Source organism: Mirounga leonina, unplaced genomic scaffold (genome assembly GCF_011800145.1).
Source record: "Mirounga leonina isolate KUSES-001 unplaced genomic scaffold, KU_Mleo_1.0 Mir_95, whole genome shotgun sequence".
Classification (NCBI taxonomy): Eukaryota; Metazoa; Chordata; class Mammalia; order Carnivora; family Phocidae; genus Mirounga; species Mirounga leonina.
The window spans coordinates 87,855-106,458 of NW_023270865.1; the positions used below are offsets into that span (position 1 = coordinate 87,855).

Genomic DNA, 18,604 nt, shown 5'->3' on the forward strand with positions numbered 1-18,604 from the left:
GGTACACTCAGGTGTGTGCTACAGGTACACTCAGGTGTGTGATACAGATACACAGGTATGTGGTACAGGTACACTCGGGTGTGTGGCACCAACTCTCGCAGTGAGAGCCAAGGGTTTGGTCAATGGAGGCGCAGTTTGGGAGATGGTGGTCAGTGGGGTCTTGGCCGGCCAGTCAGGGCTGTGGTGTCTTGCAGGGGTGGGTACATGGCTGTGTCTTGAAGGCCCAGAAGGCAGGTGGGCTTAAGAGGTTGGGGGGTCCACTGGGGAGCCCAGGCTACTTGAAGGGCCAGGAGCAAAACTTCCTGAGTCCCAGCCCTGCCCAGGCTGCCTACGCAGAGTGTGCAAAAACATAAGGACGCACTCCCTTGGACAGGCTGCACCCACATGGATGCTTGCGCAGGGAGCCAAATGCAGCCGCAAGAGCTCTCATTCGGCCACACGGGGGCAGTCACACCATGGAGGGACACCTGCCCTGGGTGCCTCATCCAGAGCATGACCCCAAGGACACAGCAGGATGGAATTAACAGAAGCAAGAGAGAAACCAGAGCAGGTGGGGCTTACAGTCTGAGGGCAGCAACAACGGGAAAGTTGCGAGCAAAGATTGACTTGGGTAGCTTTTCATTTATTACTTTGCTCAAGCTGTGCCCCAGGTCCCCTTAGACACAGGTTTTTGGGATGGGGCAGGCAGAGCACCTCAGTAAGGGAGGCTGGGCCAGCTGCCCCAGCAGCCCACAGTACCCATGTGCCCTGTTCCTCCTCCTTCACCCCCACTCCCCCATGCCTCATCCCTCATTCCGTGGTCCTCATTCCCTGTCCCCATCCCTGGACCCCTGGTCACCTGCTCTCACGCACTCCCTCTCGCTATTTGAATGGTGTGTTGATGACCCAGCTCTTAATTTGGCTTACAGGAAGATGAAGAACTTGCTCAAGACACCTGGAGTTCTCACCCAGCTTTAGCCCTTGGGTTCTTCATGAAGAAGATAATCCCAGAATAGTCAGGAAGGCCTGACCGTGGTCATAGCTGTGGTCGCCACTAAAGTCAACCTAGTCAGCTAGGAGGGCCACCTGTCTCAGGCCAGATGAGCCTGGTTGAGGAGGAGAGCAGGTGGGGGTCTGGGGGCAGAGAGAGGGCGGTCTCTGCTGGGTGGGCAGAGATGGAGGCTGTTACCCTCACGAGGGGAGGGAAGGGGCTGCATGCGGAGCAGTGTCAGATGCGCTGTCCCTGCTGTGTGGCTGAGCCCCGTCTCCATGGGTCCTCCTTCCATCACCCGAATCCCTCAGGAGGAGGGGCTGCCCTGCTCACCCCTCACCCGCACACCACCCAACAGAGGTGGGTCCAGGAGCAGCCTGCTGTTCATGGCACTTCTCCATAGCATTTAAGAACAGAGTATGTAGGCATGGGTGCCCACTGAGTGTGAGTGTGTATGTGATTATTTGATCAATGTCTGACCCCACGAGACTAGAGGCTAGGAATCTGGCCCATGTCTGCCTCTGGAGCTGGACCGCATATACCTGGTGAATAAATGGTAAAGGTGGGGATTCTTCCCTCTTGTGTGTGTATGTGTTAAAATACATACAGCATAAAATGCACCGTTTCGACCGGTTCTAAGAGTGCAGTTCAGTGGCCTGAAGCACATTCACAGTGCTGTGCAGCCACCCCCCCCCCCATCTCCAGGACTTTCTCATCCTCCCCGACGGAAACTCTGTCCCCATGAAACACTAACGCCCGGCGCCTGGTGTCCACCGTCCTACTTCACCTCTGTGGATTGGCTCCTCTAGGGACCTCATATCAGTGGGGGCACAGTATTCGTCTTCCTATGATTGTCTTCAAGGGTCATCTGTGTTGTAGCAAGTGTCGGGAGTTCCTTCCTTTCTAGGCTGAGTAATGACTCCACTGTGTGGATACACCACATTTTGCTCACCCGTGGACACTGGTTTGTTTCCCCCTTTTGGGGTTGAATAATGCTGCTGTGGACATGGATGCACGACTGTCTCTTCAAGTCAGTGCTTGAAGTTCTCCGTCAGAGGTCTGCTTGCCTACCAGACTCGTGGCTTACACGGTGGTTCTGCTCAGTTTACAGCAGCTGCAGCAGTTTACATTCCTACCAACAGTGCTAATTTCTCCACATCCTTGCAGTGGCCATTACTGTTGGGGAATAGTCATCCTCATGGATGTGAGGTGGGATCTCGTTGTGGTTTTGGCTTGCATTTCCCTGACGACGAGTGATGTGGGGCACCTTTTCGTGTGCTATTGGCCATTCATATGTCGTCTTTGGAGAAATGTCAATGTCATGAGGCTTTTCCCTTGTGTTTTCTTCTCAGCGTGTTTTGTCTCATTTCAGGTCTTGGATCTATTTTGAATTTTGTGTATGGTAAGGGTTCAACGTTATTGTCTTTCATGAGCATATCCATTTTTCCCACCGCCATTTGCTGGGAAGACTGTCCTTTCCCCACTGAATGGTCTTGGCACCCTTGTCAAACATCATTAGCCATATACATGAGGGTTAATTTCTGGGCTCTCTGTTCCATTTGTCTGTAGTTCTCTGTTTTATGGGTAAGAAAATGAAGACCGATAGAGGGCAAAAGGTCACATGATAAGTGGTGGTTAGGCTTCAGTTCGGATGGAGGGCACCCTGGACCTCACCCTGTTCATGCAGGGACGTGGGGGAGCACAGAGGGCACATCGGACCTGTCCGGCCTTCCCACCAGATGACACTCCAGGCCAGCCAGACTGGGCCTCACGTTAAGAAAGGATCAAACTAGCTGCTCACAATTCAGAGGGTTTTCAGATAGCAAGGTTCCTCTTGAAATTGCCTTCAAACAATACAAAGAACCAGAGAGGGAAACAAAGCTTCAGGGTCTTGTGGCACAGGAGATATCTGGCCCCAAGTTCCAGGGAGAAGCTGCCAGTTCCTGCAGAGAGCAGGGTGGTGCAGGAGGGCATGGGCAGGGGGACAAGGGAAGGCTTCCTATAGGGCAGGCCCCTCCACTGCCGGGCAGGAAGTCAGAGAAACCCACCACCCGAGAGCAGGTCCGTTCAGGGCAGTGCCTCAGTCTTGGATGAGGTGCAGCCAAGTTCACCTGACGTTTGTAAAATAGCAAATCAGGAACCAGAGGAAACATCTCAGAACCCAGATGATTTACAGCCCGTGTCTCAGAGATGACCAAGGATACTGCATATGTTTAAAAAAGACCCAATTCTCTAAGAATACAGAATGAGAAATAATTCTGGGAAATTAAACATAGAATATCTGGAAGGGGAAAAGCTAAAGAACAGAGAAAACTCTAGGGAAGAAAATTTCAAAAGGGGGGGGCATTTTCCAGAACTAAAGGAGGCAGGGCTAGTGTGAGAGGACACTGCAGATGGACAAGGCTATGCTGAGGAGAAGCGCCCAGGGAGAAGGAGACCCTCCCCCTGCCCGAGGAGACAGGTGCTCCTGAGACTCAGGGAGGGGCTAGCCGTGCAGCAGGAGACACACCCCAGACGTGTGGGGGGCAGGTTGTGTCCACCTCGGCTGTAGAGGCATACGAAGATTTCAGGACATTTTCCTCCCGCATTCCTCTAACTAGGAAGCACCTGGAGGATACATGCCAGGAAATGAGGAAGAAAACCAAGAGGAAGGGCCGGGATTCGGGACACAGAACTAGCAGGAGGATGGGTTCAGGGAAGCTGGGATGAACGGGCAGTGGCAGGTCTGGCCGTGTGGGGTGCGACCTCACTTGTGGAACCCTGCGGAAGGCTCATTTTCAGAGCTGCTAAAGGATGTGGAGGACAGCAGTAGTTTCAAAGAAAACCAAGCAAATGAGTCAGGTTTAGCTGGGGCTGGCTGGGCTGGGGGTGGGGGTGGGGAGAGACTGTAGAAGAAAGGAAATAAATTACAGTAAATATGTCAGGAAATAAACTGTGGTAAATTAGCTCTCTTCTCCACCCCCCGCCTTTCTGCCCCCATCGTGGATCAGCTATGGGGCTGTAGCCGGGTACCAGGCCGATGAAAGTTCCTGGTCGCTGGCGGAGCCTGGATGGTCTTCACAAGCATGGGCTGCTTGGGAGGTGGGTGACTTGGGCCATCAAGGGCAGTTTCAGGGAAGGAGGGGAAGCTGGACCCTGGTTTTCTTCTGCCCCAGTGAGGGGGGCCCTGGGTGCGGAGGTTCTGTCTTCCCATGAGGGGAAGTGCAAGCTCTTACTGAAGAGCTCCAGACCTGGGGTGGGGGGACCCAACAGGTGTCCCGCCCACATTCCCGGGTCCCAGGGTCCCCCCACCTTACCTCTGCAAAATGTGTCCCCCTCCCTGGAAATCATACACGTGCTTACTTATTTTATTTAACAACCAAAAGAATTACCAAAAAAAGTACAAAAATGCTACATGCTTTTTGCAAATATGTGCAGGAATTGCAGAAATTTTAAACATTAATTGAAGGGGCGCCTGGGTGGCTCAGTCTGTTAAGTGTCTGCCTTCGGCTCAGGTCATGACCTCAGGGTCCTGGGATGGAGCCCCTCATGGGGCTCCCTCCTCAGCGGGGAGTCTGCTTGTCCCTCCCGCTTTGTCCCTCTCTCCCACCCCCACCCCTGCTCATGCTCGCTCGCTCTCTCAAATAAGTAAATAAAATCTTTAAAAAATTTTTTTAAAGTACAAAGAAATTAAAGTTCACCTATAACCTCAGTTATTCACCCAAACCTTTTCTGTGCATAAAGTACATTACAAAAGTTGATCAAGATGCAACTACTGATTTTAGCTACCTAAAACATACAATACATTGCAATATAGCTCCAAGTTGCTCCAAGTAAAAAATACCGTATACCATGTATTAGGTGTATATTGTTCATACTTGAGAGGTACATTATAGTTTTGTTATGAAAGTATGTATTTTGCCCTACCAAATGGTAGGTGTTTTGTATACATACAGTGGAGAAATTTTAAGTGTGCTAAGGCACATGGAAGACCGATTTATTTGCACAAGGTACTGGGATTTTTTTAAACAGCTATCTAATCTCGAGGTGAAGATCTAAATGTGAACAGTTTACTAATGCACTACTGAAGTTTAAATCTGTGGCACAATCATTGTAAACATGGGGTTTGTCTGTGTTTCTCTAAGTTGATTTCTGCTTTCTAATCTGTAATTACTGGAAAGCTCCCATTCCCATTTTACCAAACTTAATTTCTGGTTTTTGGTTTATCCATTCAAATTTACAATACCTCTAATTTTAATGCCAACAAAATTGGTTGTAATCAAATTTTAAAATAATAATATAATTTGGCCCCCCATTTAAAAAAATAATATGAAACCATTTACTCAGTCAACATTTTTGAGCGCCTGCTCTGCGGTAGGCACGGTGTTCTTCCTGGATAGAGGGGAACAGACCTGGGGAGTCTACAGGTTACCCTGCCGTAATTTCAGGTGCAACGTGCACCAGGAAAGACAGAGCAGGCAGAGGAGATGGACAGCAGTGGCCTTGGTTTGGAGTGGGTCTCCTCACTGAGGACACCAGAACAGGTTGCTCCCCTGTGAGTATCCGGAGAAGAGCATTTCCCTTAGGGGACGGCGAGTGCAAAGGTCCTGAGGCACACATGCTTGCTCCTTCAGAGCACATCGGTGAGTCCAGGAAGGGAAAGATATTGGGAGCTTCTGGGGAGACAGGATTTTGTTCAGAGCCTGGTGGGGGCCTGGAGCAATACCCTTGGCTGTGATTGTGGGGGCGGGCGTGGGAGCCCCTACAGGACTAGCCGTGGGGATGCACGGTGGGGCTTGGATGAGGGGCTGATCCTGGAAACCACCCAGGGCCTGGACGTGGGGTGGGGGTCGGGCGACCCCATGGCGGCCCGGGTGAGGGCTGCGGCGCTGGAGCAGGCCGGGGTCGCTCGGGGCCCCTCAGACGTTGGGCAGAGACCTCAGGTTGTGAGGCCAAGCTCTCCGGGTGTAGGGGTGGTTCCAAGTCAGGACGCCTGGTGGAGTAGGGGAGGGGCGCAAAGACCCTCAGCGTGGAAGAGGAGAAAGGAGCGGCCTCCAGAGGTCCAGGGAGGAGAGCGCGAGAGAAGACCGCGCCTCAGGCGCGCGGGTCGGCGGAGCAGGGCGTCTTCGGTCGCGCGCACGGGTCTGGTGGACCCTGAGAGGTCCAGGACCGGGCCGTTCCTGGGAAGCTCAGGGTCAAGGTGTTATATTCGTATTTCAAGAGTCTGTAAAACCTTTTGCTCCTTTTGATTCCCGCAGCAACCCCACTGGAGCAGGCGGGGCGGGAGACGCTATCCTCACATCACCTACTGGATCGGACCGGGGGACCCCGGGGCGAGGGGAGCCTGGGCCCGCTTCCCTGCACCGCGCGGGCAGGTGCGCGGGGCGCGTGCCTGGGCGCGAGGGATAGAGGGCCTGGGGCTCCTGCGCGGAGCACAGGGGCCTCGAGGGCCATACGGCACCCCGAGCGGACACCCTCTTGGAGAGACCTCGGGGACGCGACGGGCGCACCGCGCGACCCCGCCGTGGCGCACGCGGACCCGGGAGGGCGGTGCGGCGCGGGCCGGGGCGGGGATGCGCGCGCGCGCCCCCTGCCGCCTCGCGCGTCCGGTCGGCCCCGGGGCGGGGCGGGCTCGCGTGCCGGGGTGGGGCCGTCGTTCCGCGGCCACGGCCGCCGCGGGCCCCCGAGATGCGAGCGCCGGCAGCCGCGCCGCCACAGCTGCCTGCCCGGGCGGGCTCCTCCCGCGGGTGCGCCTGAGCCTCCGCGCCCCGCCGCCCCGGGTAAGTGCCCCGGGCGCGCTCCGCCCCCCCGCTCCGCCATCGGGACCCTCGTGCGGAGCCCTCCTCCCACCCACCGCGACGCAAGGCCCTGGGGTCCGGCGGGTGGTTTCTCGCCTAGAAGCAAAAGCAGGGTCTTTGAGGGAAGCCCGTCCACTCGCACTGCTCATGGCCCCTCGGCTTCTCCCTTCTCCCCAAGCTGCTGCCTGCGACCCCCCGCCTTGGGGCAGTTGGGCTAATTTTGTTCTAGGTCCCGTTTCTTTCAGAGGCTCTTGGGCGGATGCCGGCGAGGGCTTTGCCCTGGCCCCCGAGCCTTCCCAGGGCAGCCGGTGGAGGAGTGCGGAGCTGGGGCCCCGGAGCTTGGGCGGCACAGCCTGGCGCCCTCCTTCCGGGCAGGGAGCCCCAGGCTTGGTTCTCACACTTGGGAAGGGCGGAAGGGCCCGTGTTCCAGGAATTCGCTCGGTTTCAGTTAGCGGCACCAAGACAGTTTTGTGTGTGTTTGTTTCCCCCACAGAAGTCTTAATTTGAATGGCCCCAAATCCCAGATCGTGGCTACTCTGTGAGTGGCACAGACCCTCAGTGACTTGCCGACCCCGGTGTTCCCACGGTGACTCCCACTAGGGAAGGGGCAGCTCACGGGGGCAGGCGACTGGTCAGCGTCAGAGTCAACTCTTTCGTGGGCCCTTCCGTCTGTCTCTTTCCAGGGGTTGGTGCTGGGCGCATCTTCCCTCTTCGGAAGTGTCCAACGGGCCCTCAGCTTTGGCTGCCCCAGGCATCATCATAGCGTGGGGGGTGGGTGGCCCCTAGACTTACACATGGCCTCTGTTTGACCAGCCACAGCTGGTCCTTGAGGGGCTCAGGGCTTGAGTGTGTGCCTGGGACATCTGTCCCCAAGCTCTGGGTCCTTGAAAGTTGTGGACCTGGATTTCTGGCCTGGTCAGCAGCTGACTCAGCATGGACGCTCTCCAGGGGGTCTCTGGTAGAGGCGGGCCCTTAAGCCTGGACAACCTCCACCCAGGGTCCGCCATTAGGGATAATGCCTGGCTTCTGCAGGCTCCTGGGACGGGGTCCCACCACGGTGGCGGTCCTAGCACCAGGCATTAGGAGGAGACCCCGTGGTGACGTGCAGACTGTACCCCCTCATGGTGAGTGGCTGGCATGCAGTGCAGCCCTGACGTGGGAAGCTGCGTCATCTCCTGCAGCCCTCCAGCAGCCCGTGGCTGCCACTCACCTCGTTTACGCATAAGGACTTTGAGGTGGTAACTGCTGGAGTTTGGACTCAGAGTCCTGGTATGCTCCCACAGCAGCGCGTGCCCGTGGCAAGATGCTCTAAGCCCAGCGTGGAGCTGCGTGATCCTGGGATCTTGATCCTGAGATCAAGACCTGAGCTGAGATCAAGAGCCAGACGCTTAACCAGCTGAACCACCCAGGAGCCCCTAGAGAAAGATTCTTATATAAAAGCTCAGGTTTCTCTGAGAAACCCAGTCAACTTAGTGCTTAGCAGGGATGGGAGGCCCCCAAACCACCCTGTTGGGCCCAGCTCACACCTGCATGTTCCCCTCTGGTGCCCAGGCCCCTGTCTGCCTCCCACCCCAGCACAGTCCATGGTTGCAGGAGAGACCCTGGCCCAGGCCAGCCACAGGCCACAGGAGCCCAGTGGCGAGGGTCTCCTGCCCCCACTTCCCAACAAGGTGTCTGCCACCTGCATCTGAGGCAGAGACCTGTGTCCTGCCTCTGAGGGGCATTTCTTCAAGGAGTTCGGTCTAATCCAGTGGAGGCTTCATTTTTTGAGGAGAATGAACAGGTATTTAGTAAAATGGAGTAATCTGAATGCCATAATATCCACCTATATATCCTATATATATATAGGATTCCCAGGGCAGAAACCTCAGCACAGATGGACCCCCAAACTGTGGTTTTTCAACGAGGTCTGTGGTGGTGTGTTGGGGGTTGATGGGCAGCTCCTTTGATCTCTTCCACACACACCTCTGTGGGGGGGTACCTGGAGAGGATTCATCTGCCCTTGGTGCTTTTTTTACCATAACCTGTGTTTTTAGGGTTGTTCTGGGCACTGAGATGGAGACACCAAGGGAGAACATGGCTTTGTGGGCAGGCAGACAGTGTGTGAGGCATGCCTTGGAGCCTAGGTCCTGTCCCCGCTCCTGCTTGGAGGAACAGAGCTTTGGGTGAAGGATAGTGAGGGGGTCAGCGCCACCCTGCACAGGAGTGTCCCTGGCCCCCTCCTCATCTTCTCTGTCACCTCCCCCAACCCCACACCATCCCTGCTCCAGGCTCAGGGCTCATTCGGGGAATGGTGGTGCTGGGGACGGGATCTCCTTCACCTTTGACCTCACGGGTGACTGTAGGTTGCTGGGTGCAGGGAAACTTCCCTGGCCAGGCTGGGGCCAGGCCTGGGATGGCTTTGCACGCTGGCCTCCAGCCACTGAGGGTCCAACCTGGCTTCCCAGAGAAGAGCAGGTGTGGTGGCCACACCCCAGGACAAGGCTGAGAAGGCAGCAGCATCCATCCATCGATTCCTGCTCCCCCCAGGTCGCATCCCTGCACATGCTCCTGAACTCTCCTGTTCTTGACTCCTGGGTGTGTGCCCAGGAGAACTGAAAACATACATTCAGACAGAATTTGGCACACAAACACTCATAGCATCATTATTCACACCATCCCCGTCAGCTCAGAAACCCGCCTCTACCCCCCAGGCCCCTGCAGCTACCGCCCGCTGTCTGCTCCCTCTGTGCAGAATGCCCTCAGACATTTTCAGTCTGCTCCATCCACTTCTCCCCTGCTATTCTCCCTTTCTCACCACTCCAGAATCCTCACCTGTATTTATATATGCATTTGTGTTCTGTGCTTTTCATTGAGATAAAATTCACATAAGCTAAAATTAACCACTTAAAAATGTACCATTCGGTACATTTATTTAGTATATCACCAATGTTGGGCACCTACCACCTCTGCTTACTTCCAAAACATTTTCTTCACCCCAGACAGAAGCTCTCTGCCCATGAAACAGCCATTCCCCATTCCTTCCTCCCCGGCCCTGGCAACCACTGATCTACTTTCTGTCTATGCACTTGCCTCTTCTGGTCATTTCATAGGTATGGAACCAACAGGGGAGCTCTGGTGTCTGCCTTCTTGCATGTGGCATGTCTTCGAGGCTCCTTCCTGTGGCAGTGTGCATCAGAGCCCGTTCCTTCTCACGGCTGAGAAATACTCCGCTGTGGGCACAGACCACACTTTGTTTACCTGTTCACCAGTTGACGGGCTTTGGGGTTGTCTACCCTTTTTGGCTGTTGTGAATAATGATGCTATGCATGTTTGTGTGCCAGATTCTGTTTGAATGTATGTTTTCAGTTCTCCTGGGCATACATGACCCAGAAGTGGAATTGCAGGGGTGCCTCTGTGTCTAACTCTTTGAGGATCTGCCACACTGTCCCAGGTCCCAGGTCCCAGGTCCCAGGTCCCAGCGCCAAAGGTCCCAGCTTTACATCCTCACCAACACTTGTCGTTTTCCTTTGTTTTGTTGATGGCCATCCTGGTGGGTGTGAATGCTCTCTCATTGTGGGTTTGATTACATTTCCCTAGTGATTACTGACGTGAAGCATTTCCATGTGTCTGTTGACTGTTTATTTTCTTTGGAGAAATGTCTGCTCAAGTCCTTTGCCCATTTTTAATTGGGCTGTTTGTCTTTTTGTTGTTGTTGAGTTGTAAGAATTCTTTACATGTCCTGAATAGTAGACTTATCAGATGCATAATTTGCAAATGTTTTCTCCTATTCTGTGACTGGATGGTGTCCTCTGAAGCACAGGTTCTTAAATTTGATGAAGTCTGATTTTTTTTTTTTAATTTTCTTATTTGTGCCTTTGGTGACATATCTAAGAATCTGTTGCCAAATTTAAGGCCATGAAGATATAGCCCCATGTTTTCCTTGAGGGTTTTATAATTTTACCTCTTACACTTAGGTCTTTAACTAATTTTGGTTAATTTTTTCATACGGTGTGAAGCAGGGAACAATCTCATTCTCTTGCATGTGGACATCCGTTTGTCCGTTTGATGAGGACATTCTTCTTTCCCCATCGAATGGCCTTGGCATCATAGTGTGTCTATTCTTATGCCACAATTTGCCTCTTTTTAATGCTTTTTTAAAAAAAACTTGTTATGGAAGATTTCAAATCTTTAACAAAAGTGAAAAGAATTTTATAATGAGCCCAACTTATTCATCAACCAGCATAGATGGGCAGCTATCAATATGAAATGATCCAGTTTCATTTAGACTCCACTCTGCTCCCCAGATTACGTAGGAGCAAATCCCTGATGTGTCATTTTTTAGTTCATAACTCTGAAATATGTGGACTTAAAAAACAGCTTTTTCTATTTTTAGCTTAATTTTTGGTTTGAGTTGAGAGACTTTTATGAGGAAGAATTAACTACCACAGTGGATTGACCATAAAGGTGAAAAGAAGACTCTGAAGGGTACTCCGGGGCTGGCGGAACATGTCAGAAGAGTGCAATTAGAAATGGGGATCCCTCCCCAAAGCTGGGGTTGAGGCCTCTTTGGAGAGGGTATGGTTCAGCCCCCTGGTTGGTGGAGAAGGTCACTGAGTTTCTCGGCCTCTGGTGGTGGTGAGCAGGAACAAATTAAACTCTGAAGCCCTGGGATCAGAAGCTTCTTACTCCTGCCAAGTCCCTCCTGGGCCCTCTGCCGGCAGGCACCACACCGTGGGCTGTAAAGAAGAGAGGCTTGCGTTCATGCAGAGCTCCCAAGGAGGGGTGGATTTGGAGCCTAGAGGCAATAAATGGGTACTTGGCACAACTTTTGAGTACCATTACACCACTTCGTGAACGTGCAGGAACCTTCCACCTTACATCCATCCCCCTGTCCTGGCCGAGGTGCTACACTTGCCATACCCCTGACCTCTACATATGTTACAAACCCCACGATACATGGTTATCATTGTTGTTTAAACAACTATCTTCTAAAGACATTCAAACTGTAAGAGCAGACCTTGGATGTATACCCAGCAGTTCTGTTTCCTGTGCCTCCTATTCCATTTTGTGGATCCATGTTACCATCTGGTATCATTTTCCTTTGGCCTGAAGACACCCTTTCGCATTTCTTACAGTGTGGGTCAGCTGGTGAGCAATTCTTTCAGCTTTTGTGTGTCTGAGAAAACCTCCAGCCTTCAGTTTTGAAAGCCGTGTGCATGGGGTGTGTCGTCTCTCACTTTGCCGATGAGGTGTCTGCTCTCACGCTTGCCCTTGCTTCTCTGCACCAGTGGCTGTCGGGGGCATTTAGGATCGTTCTGTAGATCCCTGCTTATGAGCAATCCGAGTACGTGTGGCCTTGCTGTAATTTAAACTTGCCATTTATTGATCTTCTTAAATCTGTAAGTTTACAGTTTTCGTTATGTTTGGACAAATCGCTACTATTTATTAATTTTTTTCTCTCACCTCCTATTCTTTGGAGCCTGAGTTATACACATAGTAAACCTCTTGAAATACTGAAGTATTTCATTTTTATTTTGGTGCTATTGTAAATGGTTCTGCTTTTAAAAAATCTGTGTTCTGATTGTTCATGGCTCGTCTACAGAAACACTGGACTTTTGTATATTGTCCTTTTACCCTTTGACCTTGCTGAACTCAATTATTATAAGAGATTTGTCTTAGTAAACTTTCCTGGATTTTCTCTACGTACAATCATGTTGTCTGTGAGCAGAGCTCTGTCTCTTCCTTCCCCAACATTATGGCATTGCTTTTCTTCATCTTATTGCCCTGACGTGTGGTGCTGAGTGGGAAGGGGGATGCAGGGTCTGTGATCCAGGGAGGAGCTCGGTCTTCATTGTTAGGTGTGACGCTCGTGTAGGCATTTCTGTAGATGCCCTTTATCAGGGTAATTAAGCTCCCTTCAAATACTTTTTTTGTCAGATACTTTTTTGCATGTAGGGGATGGTCACTGTATTTTTTTCGTTAGTTTATTAAGGTAGTGAATTGCAATGACCAATTTTTGGATGTTGAAGCAGCCTTGAATTCCTGGATAAACCTCACTGGCGGTGATGTTTTGCCCTATTTGTATTGCTGGATCCTACTTGTAAATGTCTGATTGAGGATGTTTGTGTCTATGTTCATGGGGGATATCAGTCTGTAGTTTTCTTGAAATGTCTGGTTTTTGTATCAGGGTGATGCTGAACTTATAAATGAGTTGTCAATTTTCAATTTTATTTTCAGTTTTCTGCCAGAGGTTTCAGAGATTCGGTATTATTATTATTTTTTTAAATTGGTAGAATTTACCAGTGAAACCATCTGGGCCTAGGTGTTTTTTTGTTTTGTTTTGTTTTTTATTGTTGAAAAACAAATAGGACCAAACAGTTGTTTTCCTGAGTGAATTTGGTAGTTCGTGTCTTTCAAGGAATTTGTCCATTTCATCTAAACTATTGGATTTGTGGGGATAGTATTTGTCTCCGTCTGCTTGGGCTACCACAACAAAAGCCCATACTGGGGGCTTAAACAACAGACATTTATTTCTCATAGTTTTGGAGGCTGGAAGTCCAAGATCCAGGTGCCTGCTTGTTGGTTTTGCAAGTTCCTCAGGAGCTTCCCAGGTGTGATCTGAAACTGGCCCCTGTTTGTGGAGGGCAGGGAGAGACCAAGAAAGAGGCGGCCACTCCAGGTTGGTAGGTGACAGTTTGAATAAGCCAAGAGAAATTACATACAAAGGCTTGTCTTAGGTGGCGGAAAGATGAGTGGATCCAGTACCCACTGGCCATCTCTTAAAAGTCTATGAAGAGGCCTCAACGAGGCTCAGTCATGTATATCGCGCATATCCCAAGGCTATGTCCTTGGAGCAGCCGCTGGGAGCAGGAAAGATGAGTGGAGCCCACAACCAAGGAGAGTGGGGAGGGGGGCGGTGAAGAGCTTCCTAGTACCTGGGTCCCCCTCACAGGTCAACTGGTGGTCATGTCTTCTCGATGACCTTCCCCAACACTACTGATTTGGTTTCCAGTGAGAGCTCTCTTCTTGGTTTGCAATGCCTCTGTACACATGGTGAAGAGAGAGCCCTGGTGTCTCTTCCTCTTCTTATAAGGGCAACTGTTCTAATAGATCAGGGCTCTGCTTTTCTGACCTCATTTAACCTTAATCACTTCCTTCAAGGCCCCACCTCCAATGGAAGATTAGGGCTTCAATATATGGATTTTGAGTGGGGAAAAACAGGTGAGTTCATAGTTGTATACTCTTATTTTCTTTCTAATATCTGTGGGATCTGTAGTGATGACCCCTCTTTCATTCCTGATATTAGTCATTTGTGTCTTCTCTATTTCTTGATCAGTCTGACTAGAGGTTTATCAATTTTGTTGATCTTCTCATAGAACCAACTTTTGGTTCATTGATTTTTCTCTGTTTTTCTAAGTTTCATTGATTTTTCTTCTTTATTATTTCCACCTTTCTGCTTGATTTGGATTTATTTTCTCTTTTTCTAGTTATTTAAAGTGGAAGCTTAGATTATTTGAGATCTTTTATTTTTTTCTAATCTAAATGCTTAATAATACCAGTTTCCATCACAGTATTGGTCAGCTATGTCCCACAAAATCTGATATGTTGTGTTTTCATTTTCATTCAGTTCAAAGTACTTTAAATTTCTTTGAGACTTTCTCTTCTACCTGTTGTTATTTAGAAGTGGGTTGCTTTCCAAATATCTGGACATTTTCCATATATCTTTCTAGTTTAATCCCGTCATTGTCACAAAACATACTTTGTATGATTTCTATTCTTTTAAATTTGTTGATGATTGTTCTAAAGTCCCAGAATTTGGTCTATCTTGATGAATGTTCCATGTGCCAAGGATGCGTATTCTGCTGTTGTTGAGTGGAGTGTTCTATAAATGTCAATCAGTTCAAGTCTGTTATTGTTTGGATATTCTAAATCCTTCCTGATTTTTGGTTTACTTGTTCTATTGATTACCAAGAAAGGAATGTTGTTGTCCCTGGTTATATTCGTTTTTCTTAAGTCTACTTTGTCTGATACCCACATAACTAGCCCAGCTTCTTTTGATTACTATTTGCATGGCGTATATTTTCGTGTCCACTTGCTTTACCTACTTATGTCTTTATATTCAAAGTGTGTTTCTTATATTTAAAGCACGTTCGTGACATATTTCACTTCACACACACACCTCTTCTTGAGACTAGGTAAGGGCTCCTAAGCTCTGCTCCAAGTCTGTTAGCCCAGTGCCTGGCAATGAGTGGTCACAGCACATGGGTCTGCCAGGATGTTTGTGAGGGCTCATATACCCAAACAGGACTCATATACACAAACAGGATGTTTGTGAGGGCTCACTGCATGGAAAAATCAAGATTTTGGTGCATCCAAAAGTGGTGATGCGTGAGCCAACCAGCCTCAGGGCACAGATCCTCGGCTACTCCTTGGGGACCTCCTCTTGGATACAGGCGCCATGTCCGGCACTGCTGGGGGAGGCTGGTGGGTATGTTCAGCTGGGCTTGGTGCAGCTGCAAGTTAGTGGCTAAAGTACAAGTCCAGTGCTGCGGAATTGAGTGGGAGATTTTACATACAAAAGAGGAAGCCTGTTGGCTCAGAAGCACAGGGCCATAAAGGGGAGGGTTGGGAAGAGGAAGAAGACCCACCACAAACACCACCAAGAGAGGACACATGCAGCCCCTGCCAGAGGAACAGCCCCATGAGAACCCTGATGCAGCAAACTGCTCTTTGGTACCTTAGCTGTGTGTCCTGCTCATGGATGCCATGGAATGGCTTCTATTTTCTGAGGACAGGCTCAGGATATTTATCTACCATAAGCTTTCTGAACCAACTGCAAGAGCACAGGGCTGTTCTCTACACGAGTGTAGTGACTCGGGTCCTCAGGTCAGGCTTGGGACTATGACGCTGATGGTCAAAGGGGAGATGTCACGGCCAGGGCTGTGTGTCCTCACTGGGCCCTTTGGCATCTTCCTGCTGAGTGAAACAGGGTGTGAGTGGTTCACACTGGCAGGCTCGGTGATGGAGGAGGAGTGGGACCCCAGTGTGGGGTCACTGTGGCCTCCTTGATTAGCACAGCAGACCTTAGCTGACAGTGCTGCCTTTGGTGGTCTGGGGAGTCGTGTGGACACTGGGGGCCCTTCAACATAACCAACTTTATGCTCCCTTTCTCTTGTAGGGCCAGAGATGATGATCCCACCAGGGGAGTGCACATATGCTGGAAGGAAAAGAAGAAAGCCTGTTCAGAAACAGTAAAGTATCACGTCTTCTGTTTTTGCTGATTGCTCATGTTGAAGGGGAGGCACTTGTATTTTCATCAAAAGGAGTGAATTTTCAGAACGAAGTGGGTGAGGGAGAGGCTTTGCTGTGTCTTCCTGATGGGGAGGGGGACTTGCAGCCATAGCAGCAGAACCAGGGTCTGGGGCTGCAGGTGAGCTGCAGAGCTGGAAGCCCACTGCAGCTTTTGTTAATAGCTTTGGGCTGCTTTCCTAACTTTGATCAGAAGGCGTGGTCAGAGCCGAGTGACACCTTTGGGCCAGAAGTCAATACGGGGGCCTGAAGCGTCACCATGATTTTTAGTGAGCACCAGAGCCCCTCTCTGCCCTGGTGAAAGCCTGTCTTCACGAGGACACACCACAGCCCATTTGCGAGCTTTGCCACACGTGAGGGACACAGCGCACGGCTTGTCCCCCTGCCTGGGGGCCTCCAGGAGGTTTACAGAGTAGGGAGGGGAACCGGTGCCCTCACGCCCTGGACACAGTCCCTCTGCTGGCCCAGGGGCATTCAGATCACTCAGGTGTGAAGTCTGCGGTGGTGGCGGGAATGATGGGGGCTTGGAGCTACCCCGCTGTGCCCCGGGGCTGTCTCTGGCTCCTCCACCGGGGGTCCTACAGCATGTCCCGCTGTCGGCTGGGCTTCTAGGGTGGGTGTGTGTGTGTGTGTGTGTGTGTGTAATACAGCTCTGAGTGAGTGTGAGCACATGAATGCAAGGCTCTGTGTGTGGGATGCACACCAGCAGTGCTGTCTGTAGGTGGGTCTGTGTTTCTGTGACCCCAGCTGCCCTCCTGGCCCCTGGTGGCTACAGGAGTCTGATAGGTCTGCAGGAATGTGGCCACCACCACCACCTGAGGATAGACAGCAGAGGCTTGAGAGGCTGGACTTTGGAAAGTGAGTTTGTCACCTGAGTCAGCTGCGTGGCCACCGTGGGCCTCCCCAGCTGTGTGGGCGAAGAGTGGGGCAGGAGAACGCTGAGCGCGTCCCTGACGAGGTGGAAGGCTGGGGGTTTCCATGACTGGGTCCAGGGTCAGGCGGACCACTCTGGTGGAACACAGTCCTGCTCGTGTGTGCCGGACAGGATTTGTGCTGGTGAACACACTGTCATGTTGAGTGAGGAAAGAAGACCCTCAGGACACATCTGTGTGCACCATGTTCTGTGTGCTGGGCCATCTGGGGCAAGGGAGCTAACTTTCCTGCTTTTATTATGTTTTTGTTCCAATAACAGGGTCTGAGATAATGAGTTTTTGAGGCATTTATTACAAAGTAATTCATTTTATTTATTGACGTTTTAAAGAAGTCTCATGTTCATCTGACTCAAAACTCAGACCCCCAGCAGGTCCCTCCTGCCCAGTCACTGGCATCCACTTGAATAGTTTCCAGTGAGCCTGTCCTGAGAGGCTCCTGCATAAAGCAGCAGGTGTGGACACACATCCGTTCAGAGTGACGGCGTCTGCACAGATGTCCTTCCGTCTGGGTGCACACCTGTGCCCGCCCTGTGGCGCCCAGAACCTCCTGCGTCATTTTGCATGCGTGCTCACCATTGGACAGCGGTCCGCCGTGGGCGCCACACATCCTGGCATGTCCGTGTTGGCGCCACCCTTCCCTGGGCTGCCTCTCAGGGTTGTGTTTGGAGTGAGCAAACTTGGGGAAAGAGGTGGACTCTCCCTTCGGGCAGCTTGTTTACTGCTCACTCTGCAAGTGGTGGACTCTCCGAGCTGGGCTTCCCCAGCCGCAGACCCTACACAGCAGCACCTGCCTGGGGCCCGCCTGGGTCGCTCCCACGGGACTCGGGGACGTGGTAAATGACGCAGACACGCGGAGGGGCACGCTGCCTGCCGTGGGTGAGTAATGGGAGACTCATGCCTCCTGCCAGCACCCACGGAGCAGCAGCTGGTCATTGCCTTGCAAGAGGGTGAGTCAGGCCCCGCCCGGGCAGCTTTCCTGGCCGCGGGGCTGCTCTGTCCGAGGGTGTGGGCCCTGGGGACTGTGAAGGGCGCCACCAGCTCCCCAGCATTCTGAGCATGCTCGCCTCTGCTGGAACAGGCCCCCTTCCTGCCCTGTGCACGTGCTGCATTTCAGACTTTGGGCATTTTAATTTGTGTTCTTCCCGTAAGTCAGGTTAGAACACCATCTGGATTTCCTTTTCTCCAAACTATGTTGATCACTTTTGCTCATTTCTCTATCAGATTGTTTGTGTTTTGTGCTTCTTGAGTCTTAGGAGCTAGTTCTATACTAGACACACTAGTTCTTGAATCTGTGTCAAACACTTTCCTCCGGTTTTGATTTTACTTATCATGTTCTTTGCTATGCGGAAAAATTAATTTTTATGAGGTTGGATTTATTAACCGTTTCCCTGGTAGCTAATTAATCTTACATCGCAGTCCAGAAGATCTCCCTGCTATAAGCTTATGAGGGAATTTCCAGTATTTTCTGTAAACTTTTATGGGTCCCTAATACATATTTTAAACTTTCAAGCACTTGGAATTTTTCCTGGTTTGTGGTTAGGGCCTGAATCTGTCTCTTCTTTTCCCATGACCACTGCTTATTCCTAACACTGTTGACAATCGGTTTCTTCCTCACTGCTTTCAGAGGGTGTTGG

At 51.2% G+C, this 18,604-nt stretch overlaps 1 protein-coding gene across 4 annotated transcripts in view; it reads left to right on the plus strand.

The window, feature by feature from the left end:
* Positions 1-6,619: 6,619 nt before the first annotated feature.
* AHRR (aryl-hydrocarbon receptor repressor) overlaps positions 6,620-18,604 on the plus strand; it is a 79,935-nt gene continuing 67,950 nt past the window's right edge. For all 4 annotated transcript variants that reach the window (XM_034998751.1, XM_034998753.1, XM_034998754.1 and 1 more), the window contains exons 1-2: positions 6,620-6,729; positions 15,908-15,980. In XM_034998751.1, coding sequence (XP_034854642.1) covers positions 15,916-15,980 — 65 coding nt within the window. In that variant the 5' untranslated portion in view covers positions 6,620-6,729; positions 15,908-15,915. The remainder of the gene's footprint in view (positions 6,730-15,907; positions 15,981-18,604) is intronic.